Source organism: Bidens hawaiensis, unplaced genomic scaffold (genome assembly GCF_021521415.1).
Source record: "Bidens hawaiensis isolate Kalapana, Puna unplaced genomic scaffold, B.hawaiensis_p1.1 tig00019077_1, whole genome shotgun sequence".
Classification (NCBI taxonomy): Eukaryota; Viridiplantae; Streptophyta; class Magnoliopsida; order Asterales; family Asteraceae; genus Bidens; species Bidens hawaiensis.
Window position 1 is genome coordinate 177,929 of NW_027492895.1, and position 10,141 is coordinate 188,069.

The 10,141-nt window shown below is 36.1% G+C and overlaps 1 protein-coding gene across 1 annotated transcript; it reads left to right on the forward strand.

The window, feature by feature from the left end:
* Positions 1-901: 901 nt before the first annotated feature.
* Positions 902-1,396, forward strand: LOC143557628 (uncharacterized). Its single transcript, XM_077046661.1, has one exon. It carries the CDS (start codon positions 902-904, stop codon positions 1,394-1,396), a length of 495 nt encoding a protein of 164 aa, XP_076902776.1.
* The last annotated feature ends 8,745 nt before the right edge of the window (positions 1,397-10,141 follow it).

Here is a 10,141-nt window from a genome sequence, read left to right on the forward strand (position 1 = left end):
ATGCCCTAAAGGAAATCATGCTCACGGACTTTTTCCCAAAGCACGAGATACAAAGATTGGAAGCCGAATTTTGGGTACTTAAGCAAGAAAGCGGTGATACTTACACCTACAACAACCGTTTCCATGAATTAAGTCTATTGGTTCCTCACTTGGTCACTCCTCTCTCCCGAGCCATTGATAAGTATATAGCCGGGTTGCCCATGCAAATCCAAGACTCCATCTTGAGTAGCAACCCTCAAAACCTTCATGCTGCTATCACTCTTGCCGCCACCCCAACCGAAAACCACGTTAAGGCCGGGACCTTATCAAGGAAGAATACCAAGAAACCCGCCGAGAAGGCTACGAACGAACCCGCAAAGGAGGTCAAGGCTGAATCTTCTTCCAAGCCCAATAACCATGCTAACCACTACTCTATCAACAAGAACAAACGCAAGGCCGGTCACTGATACTATGCTTTAACCCGATCTAATCCATCACCTCAAGCTCAACAAGCCTATCCCAACAAGAAACCCTATACCGGGCCTCACCCGTTGTGTACCACTTGCCAACGCCATCATCCTGCTTACTCTTCATGTCGGTTGTGCACAAATTGCAACCGTTATGGTCATCTTGCTAACACGTGTCGTGAAGTTGCACGTGGACAAACCGTTCCACAACGGTTCATTCCGCAAAACTCTCAACCTCGTACTGTGCCATTTGCTCAACCCAACGCTCCTCCTAGGGCTTGATATAATTGTGGAGATCCAATCATCTCCACAATACTTGTCCCCGACTTGCTTATGCTCACCAAGCCCAAGTTATACCTACTCCTTACTATACCACCCAAGCCTACCAAGTCCAAACCAACCAACCCCAAGTCCCACAACTCGTTGCTCCTCAAGTTCCTCAACTCCTGGCTCCTATGCAACCGGTTCAAGTCCCCGTTATTCAAGCCCCACCACCGAACCAAGCCTCTCAAGCAACCCAAGATGCTCGTGGGCGTGCTTTCATGCTTATTGTGAACCAAGCCCAAAACTCCAATGATGTGGTGAACGGTACGTTTCTCGTGAATAACCATTCTGCTTCGGTTTTATTTGTTCCGGGTGCTAATAGGAGTTTCATTTCCTTTGATTTTGAGTATATACTTTCCAAGCCTCGTGTTAAGCTATCTAAGCCTTTCTCGGTAGAAGTTTCTAATGGTAGTTCGATTGTTATTGATTCGGTTATCCGTAATTGCACTCCCACTCTCAACAAACATAGATTTTCTATTGACCTCATAACGATGAAGATGGGAAGTTTTGATGTCATAGTAGGCATGGATTGGTTATCCTTACAACGTGCCGAAATCTTGTGCTTCGAGAAGTATATCCGAATTCCTTTACCAAATGGTGTAGTCATAAACGTTTATGGAGGATGATCTTCTCCGAAACTTAACATCATGTCTTGTTTTGAAGCCCAACGTTATTTACGCAAGAAATACGTGGCTTTTCTAGCCCATGTAACCGAGAAGAAACCCAAAGAGAAGAAGAAAATTTCTGATATCCCGATCGTCCGTGATTTTCCCGATGTTTTCCCCGAAGACGTTTCAGGACTTCCCCCCACTCGACAAGTCGAGTTCCGTATCGATCTTGTACCCGGAGCTAATCCCGTTGCCAAATAACATTATCGTCTTGCACCATATGAAATGCAAGAACTTTCTCATCAACTCCAAGAACTTTCGGACAAGGGCTTTATTCGTCCTAGTTCATCCCCATTGGGCGCGTCAGTTTTTTTCATGGAAAAAAAAGACGGAACCTTCCATATGTATATTGATTACCGTGAACTCAACAAACTCACCATCAAACACCGTTACCCTTTCCCTCGTATCGATGACCTTTTGACCAACTTCAAAGAGCCGCTTGTTTCTCAAAAATCGATCTCCGTTCGGGTTATCATCAACTACGTGTCAATGAAGAAGATATACGCAAAACCGCATTTCGAACTCGATATGGGCATTACGAATTTTGTGTTATGTCTTTTGGGCTAACTAATGCACCCGTGGTTTTCATGGATCTCATGAACCGTGTTTGCAAACCCTACTTGGATAAATTCATAATTGATTTCATCGGTGATATATTAATCTATTCCAAAACCGAAATCGATCACAAGAAGCATTTACAGGCTATTCTCGATCTCCTGAGAAAAGAACAACTTTATGCTAAGTTTTATAAGTGCGAATTTTGGCTAAAGGAAGTTCAATTTTTGGGCCATGTCGTAAATGACAAAGGTATTCACATTGATCCCGCCAAAATCGAAGCAGTAAAGAATTGGAAAACTCTGAATTCTCCTACCGAAGTTCGATCCTTTCTTGGTTTAGCGGGATATTACCGTCGTTTCATTCGAAATTTCTTTAAACTTGCTTTACCTCTCACCGCTTTAACTCACAAGGGTAAGCCTTATGAGTGGGGCTCGAAGAAAGAAGAAGCCTTTCAAACCCTAAAGGACATGCTTTGCAATGCTCCGATTCTAACCCTCCCCGAGGGAAATGAGAATTTCATAGTTTTTTGTGATGCTTCTAACCAAGGTCTTGGTTGCGTTTTTATGCAACGAGGCAAGGTTATTACATATGCTTCGAGACAACTCAAGATCCATGAAAAGAATTATACGACTGACGATCTCGAACTTGGAGCTATTATATTTTCTCTAAAAATGTGGAGACACTATCTATATGGTACGAAATGTGTTGTTTACACCGATCATAAGAGTATTCAACACATTTTTGATAGACTAGAGCTCAACATGAGACAACGGAGATTGGCCGAGTTACTTAGTGACTATGATTGTGAGATTCGCTACCATCCCGGTAAAGCAAATGTCGTGGACGATGCCCTTAGTCGTAAGGAACATGTTAAATCCGTATTGCTTAATTGCATGATTAATCAACCCCATCTTCTTTACCGCATCTATGAGGCTCAACACGTCTCCATCACTGAAGGTAACATGTATGATGAGATGTTGTGTGGTGCCGAACTTCCACTCGAAACCAAACAAAATGGCTTGCTTTATTTCATCAATCATTTATGGATTCCCGATCGTGACGATCTTCTCACCTTCATTTTGGATGAAGCGCATTAGTCACGATACTCCGTTCTTCCCGGTGTGGATAAAATGTATGCCGATATTCGTTCCATTATTGGTGGCCCGGAATGAAGAAGGATATTGCGGTATATGTTTCCAAGTGTCTCACGTGTTCTAAGGTTAAAGCCAAGCATCAAAAACCTTTCGGTTTACTCGAGCAACCTCCGATTCCCGTTTGGAAGTGGGATGACATTGCTATGGATTTCATCACTAAACTTCCAACAACCCGTGACCAACATGATAGTATTTGGGTAACCATCGATCAGTTAACCAAATCTGCTCATTTCATCCCTATTCGTGAGAAAAATTCGGTCTAGCAACTTGTTAAGCTTTATATCAAGTACATCGTTTATCGTCACGGAGTACCTTTAACTATCATATCCGATTGTGATGGTCGTTTCATCTCACATTTTTGGAAATCCCTTCAAAAATCTTTGGGAACTCGTTTAGATCTTAGAACCGCTTATCATCCTCAAACCGATGGTCAATCCGAGAGAACCATTCAGACGTTGGAGGATATGCTTAGATCTTGTATACTGGAATTTGGTGGAAATTGGGAGGAACATCTACCACTCATTGAGTTCTCGTACAACAATAGTTTTCACTCTAGCATTGGAATGGCTCCGTTCGAAGCTCTTGATGGCCGTAAATGTCGTTCCCCGATATGTTGGAATGAAGTTGGAGAATCTCAAATAACCGGCCCCAAGATGGTTCAAGAAACATCCGATAGAATTGCTCAAATCAGTCAAAATTTTTTCACCGCAAGAAGTCGTTAAAAGAGTTATACCGATAGACGTCGAAAGCCACTTGAGTTCGAAATTGGTGATCAAGTCCTTCTCAAGGTATCTCCTTGGAAAGGAGTCGTTTGCTTTGGTAAAAGAGGAAAGTTATCACCTCGATTTGTTGGTCCATTCAAGATAATTGATAGAGTTGGTAAAGTTTCTTACAAACTCGACCTTCCCACTGAACTCTCTAATGTTCACCCGACTTTTCATGTATAAAATCTAAAGAAGTGTCATGCCGAGGGTAATCTTCATATACCTCTCGATGAAGTTCATATTGACGAGGCCATGCACGTTGTTGAAAAACCGGTGGAGATTGTGGATCGCATGGATAAGGAAACAAAACGTAGCCGAATTCCATTAGTTAAAATCTGTTGGGAATCTAAACGTGGTGCTGCAGTTACTTGGGAACGTGAAGATCAAATGAAGACCAAATATCCCCATCTTTTTGTTGTAGTTTCACCTTAATTTAGGGACGAAATTTCCAAAAGTAGGGAATACTGTAACATTCGTTATTTTTGTTTTTGTTGTACCCGACCCGCACTATAATTCGGGTCTTGGATGATTTAATAAAAGTTTATTTGTTTAATATTTGTTAGTATCGTTACGATTCATTAATTACGTTAAAAATCAAGTTATTGCAATGATAAGCAAATATATAAATTTCAGCAAGTTCAGTTGGTTCGTGTTCAGATCGTTTAACTCGGTTTGCAGCTGTTGGTTCGTTTCGCGACTGTTTCAGCTCATTTATGACTCGTTTAGCCTGTTTTCGCTCTATTTATCTTCAAATCTCTATCTAATTCGAGTTTGGATTCAAATTTAAAACTTCTGGAACAATCTTTCACCTTTATCTAACAAAAACTTGTTTCAAAACATCATTTATATTAATATATCAGCTAATTGATTCAAATACTTGACCTTATCAAGTCACGGTTATCTCGTCTTGGTTAGGCTATATATACACGTCCATCACGCAATTAAACGACACCACAAAATCATCTCACCATCGCTAAACAATCCCTTCTATCAATTTCATTCCAGGAGTTGCCTAATATAAGATTTAGTTCGTGTTCTTGGCCGAAACCTTAACCTAACGTTCACTTTCATTTCAGATCTGTTTCAGGTAATAGAAATATGGATTTTGGTTGGAATTAAACAAGGATTAAAAGCCCTCAATCAATTTCTATTGACGAAGAGCAATTGATCCTCAATTGAGTTTGAAATCGAATTAGGTTTTATATCAAATTGGGGGTTTTCAACAGGATCTGGTTATTTATTTTTGTTTATGTCATGTAATCAAATTAAGAGGTTGGCCTGATGGCCAACACATGTTTTTTAAAACCATGAACCGGCCTGGGGCGCGGGTTCAAATCCCCCAGGTCCGGTTTTGTATTTTATTTATGTATTTTTGCTTTAAACACTTTAAAACCTATTATTAATAATAAAAAAATGTTAATATTAATAAAGAGTAATAATATTTTAATTACATCTTTTTTAAAAAAAAAAACCTATCGATCCCAAATCCGTTATGTTGTATTTCTTTACTCGTTTATACTCGTTAGATTATTTATATGTTATAAATTTAATTATAGGCAAAATAGTCGGAAATCTCCGTGGAACTAACCAACTCGTTTAAATCTTTTTTTCTCGCTACGATCTATCTTATTAGGTGAGTAATTCACACCCCTTTTTCTGTTTTGTTTTGTGGGTAGCATGCGTACCGCAAAATATAATATTTAGTTTGAACGAGTCCTCAACCACAATTCATATTAATGCATTTACGTGTAATTGCTCGTTAATTTTTATATGCTTATTTGTTAAGGTGTTTATTTATTTATTGTTATGGTGAACCTCATCCTCATTGGTATGATCATACACCTATCCTAGTGGCTTGACTTAAGTGTCATGATCAACGGACTTTATTTATTATTATTTCAATTAATTGTTGTAGTTACCGCATCCGTATTGAATTGTTATTCACTATTGTATATATCAAGAAAACTTGTGTTTGCTCACCACCGTTGTGTTGACAAAATAAATATATTTTTACGCATGTTGCAGGTACATATATCGGATGAAAGAAGTTGAAGCAAGTAGATTTGATACATTTAGGATATCAACGAACGTTTATCTTGAAATTTATTTATTTTTAGTTATGGTTTATTTGGATGATGTTTATTGAAATTTGTGATGTCTTGAATTATTTTGAAATTTAGTAATTAGATATTGTCACTGTCTCATTAATAGTGTCTTATGAGCCACTGTGCAATCAGTTACGCCCCGGCATTCCGCCGTAGGTTGGGGTGTGACATAACGTCGATCTTTGAATGAAGCGAAAGAAGTCACAGATGTGAAGTATGACAAGGACACTTATATATAGGATGTACCAGCGGCGTATCCACCATGTCCTTATCATATTGCATTTGTCCTTGTTTCCCAAAATCATTCCAAGTTTCGAGTTATTGCATACAATTGTCCTTACTATGATTTCCATGTGAGGACTTTGATAATTACTTGTGCACCCGTAATTACTTAGTTCGTTACATGGTTTTCCCTATTGTGTGGTTTTGCAAGACATCAATAAAAAAGAACTCTTTAATGTACAAAAACTTCATAATCAAAATCGCAGATGAGCTATTGGGGTTCGAAATAACAAAAATAAATATATGAAACTTTCGATGTCAGTAATACAGCTATAAATGTAAACATTGAGGTTCAAGAATAATAAAACCGATGAATAAAACTTTTGATTCTTGAAATAGTACCACGGAAATCAGGAAAACTTAGGTTATCAATAACAACACGGATAAAACATCAAAGTGTTGGGTCTACATTTAGTGGTTTGTACTTAGTTTATATTTATGTATATCGTGTTTAAGTGTTTGTGTATGTAAACCGAGATCACTAAAAGGATCTCGGTGGGCTTGGGCTTTGTTGGGCTAGGTTGTTTGTTTCCCTATATATAGATAACATGTATAGGGTTTATGGGGTTAGCGTTCATAGCGTATTGGCCGTGAACGAGTTGTGTAATATTGTGCTTAAGCACCTGACGTTATATTCCACAATAACGTTAGGTTTGTTGATATCATATTGAAAGATCCAAGCTCAGGACTTACACAAAATCATGACCTTCACAGTATTTTGTTGCAAATAACGGGGTCGAGAATAACATGACAATTAAATGTAGCATTGAGCTAACAAAATATCAATACGTAAATCGAAACGCATTGGAAAAAAATAGATAAAGGAAACTTTAATATCGAAATATCAAAATAGTTTGAGTTCTTGGATTCAAACAACGTAAAACATCAATTTGGAACTTCGTATAACGAATGAAAATTCCCCATAAACATTAATTTTGAGTAACAACAAGATTAACGAAGTATATACCTGAAACTTTGAAATCAAAGAAAAACAGTGTGCTCAAATTGAGAGACATCAAGAAAATAATTTGGTGAAACATTGGACGAAAAGAAAACTAAACAAATAATCAAAAAAATCGTGTAAAAGTACTATAAATTCAACATATACCTAACCATGTTTGAAATCCCAACTTCCACTAAATGGTTACCTTTATAGGAAATTGGTCATAAAACGCGAGATTGAGATAATAGTCAACAAATTCAGCAATGCAACAATGAATGACAACGAAAATAGCTCAACAATCACAAATAGCCAAACTCAGTTATAAACTTCGTAAATAATCCCGAAAGGATTTGATACATAAAATTGATTTGGTTATATTCAAATATAATATATATATATATATATATATATATATGAAAAAGAAAAGAAAATAATAATAAATAAAATAAAACAAGACGAAACTTGCGATACTCGTCTTCTCTACCATAGGTTTGAGGTATGAAGGTTATGATGAGGGTGGTGCCATGATTTCTCAACTGAATTTGTTGGCGCTGACGAAGAGGAAGAAGAAAATGCTCTCTTTAGATTACGTTTAAGTTAATGAAAATCGAAAAAACATGCGATGCTTTTATAATAATAACTTTTGAAAAAGCTTAGTAATAATAATAATAATAATCTTAGCCAGTGCTAACGTGTGCGACAGTTTATGAAATTTTTAATGTAAAATAAAGGTTTACCTTATGACGGCGTCCTATGAAAATTTTAAAGAGAATCTCCAACAAAAAAATGACTCGTTTTGATAGAAGTATTATGATGATAATATAATAGCCTCAAGGGCTTAGCACTTGTTTCAAAAAAAAGATTTCTCTTTATTTAACATTTTCATTTAACCTTGAAAAATATTATATATAATAAGAATTACAGTGGTAATAATAATAGTGACCATAATAGTAGTAATGGAATAATAATGATGATAGTGATACTAATAATATTTACTAGGTTATTGACCCGTGGTGCGTCACGGGTGGACAAATTTAAATATTGCAATAAACACATAATATTTAAATGAAAGAATCAAATATTTATACACTCTGTTGGTGATGTTTGTTTATATGTTCTACTATAAGTAGAAGTGGATGCACATGCTATTGTTTTTTTTTGGGTAAAGGGGTTCACCCGGTTAAATGCATTCACACATCCAAAAAATACAAGTAATATGGCAGAGTGCCATATTAGTTCTCAAGTATGACATGCCATACAAGAGTAGACAAACCAAAACCACCAAAACTGGTAAACACAGCTAAAGCTTACACAAGAACCAAGGAAAAAACAAAACAAAAACAAATCAACCATTATCATCAATTTGATGGGAAACTCCCCGCGGAAAATGCCAATCCTCGAGAACCCGATTAATCCGTTCCGGATTCTTGAACTTAAGAGTCATAAGCTTTAGACGAGTACCCCTAATAATTTCTTCAGCAACAGTCGTAGGAGTCTTCAAGGAGTTCCTGAAAAGCCGGTTATTTCGCTCCTTCCAAATAACGTACACCGACGCCCCAAATAACAGCCGATTAACAACATTCTCAATAGAGTTGGACATTCCAAATTGAGACACATATTGGAGAATATTCGCCCAACCATTTCTGCACCCCTGAAACTTGCCCTTCATTTTTACAATACTCCAAATTGAGCACATGCTATTGTTATTGTACCAGACATATATTATTTCTTCTGCAATTCAACAACGATGTCAAATGATAGGTAGATGAAACAATCGAGCATAAAAAAAATTCATAACTTCAAAAAAATGTACATGCAACAATAAAAATATTTAAAGAATAAAACACAAACACAAAATAAAATTGATTATAGTTACATATAAAAATAACAGTTTTTGTAGGTGTCTTAGAAAACAACAAAATGCATTGAAGTAATTTGATATTTTGTTAATGATTGTTGTTTCTCCTTCATACAAAAAAATTATCATTTGTGTTTGCTTATTAATTGAAGAGATTTATATTTTATTTGTAGAATCAACTACAAAATTGTGAAATGATTATAGATATTTACATAACAAAAGGCACCGACAAATACACGAATATTTAAATAATTAATAATATTTTAGGGAAACAAATATTACTTAACTCGCCTAAAGTACATTGACCGAAACAATTATATGCACATAAAGTAATTGAAGATTGATTGTATTGTCCAATTTATAATGGAGTTAGACAATACCTTTATGTGTTTTATTAGCATAACTTGAAACCACATAAAAAAAATATGACAATTAGTAACTAAATATATTTTATGAATTACATGTGTGTCTTTGAGATGCATGTTATTAACGAAAATGTGTATCAAGTTAACAACATATTGTCAAAATTGTATAACATTGTTAGCATTCTAAATCTTATCTACCGATTTATGTTTGTATACAAATAACATTTAAAAATTTCAAAACCATTGTCATAACAATGTTAGTAAACAACAACCGTTAATGAAGATAATAAGATACAAATTTACCATTTGTAACATCCCGAAATTTCTAAGAATAAATAATTAATACATTATTTATTTAAGATGGAAAAGTTTACTTAAGTTAGTAGAGAAATAAAATAGTAAAGATGGAATGATAAGTAGGCTAATTAAATGGAATTAATTAAGGACCAAAAAGGAAAGATGGGCCTAAGGTCCATGGGCTTAAGGAAGTATAAATACCCTTAAAACCCTAATCCTTTCCATTTTCATACATCTCCACATCATAGCCTACACCATCAAAACACACACTTAACCCAATTCCCGTTTTTGAGAAAAACACCCACAAAGACACAATGATTCCCGAAGATCTAGCCGTCGGATCAGTCTCAAATTTTAACAGAGTACTCCTGACATAT

What these genes read in the sequence shown, in the direction of transcription:
- LOC143557628 (XM_077046661.1), top strand. Translation starts at nt 902, where the DNA reads ATGCAACCGGTTCAAGTCCCCGTTATTCAAGCCCCACCACCGAACCAA.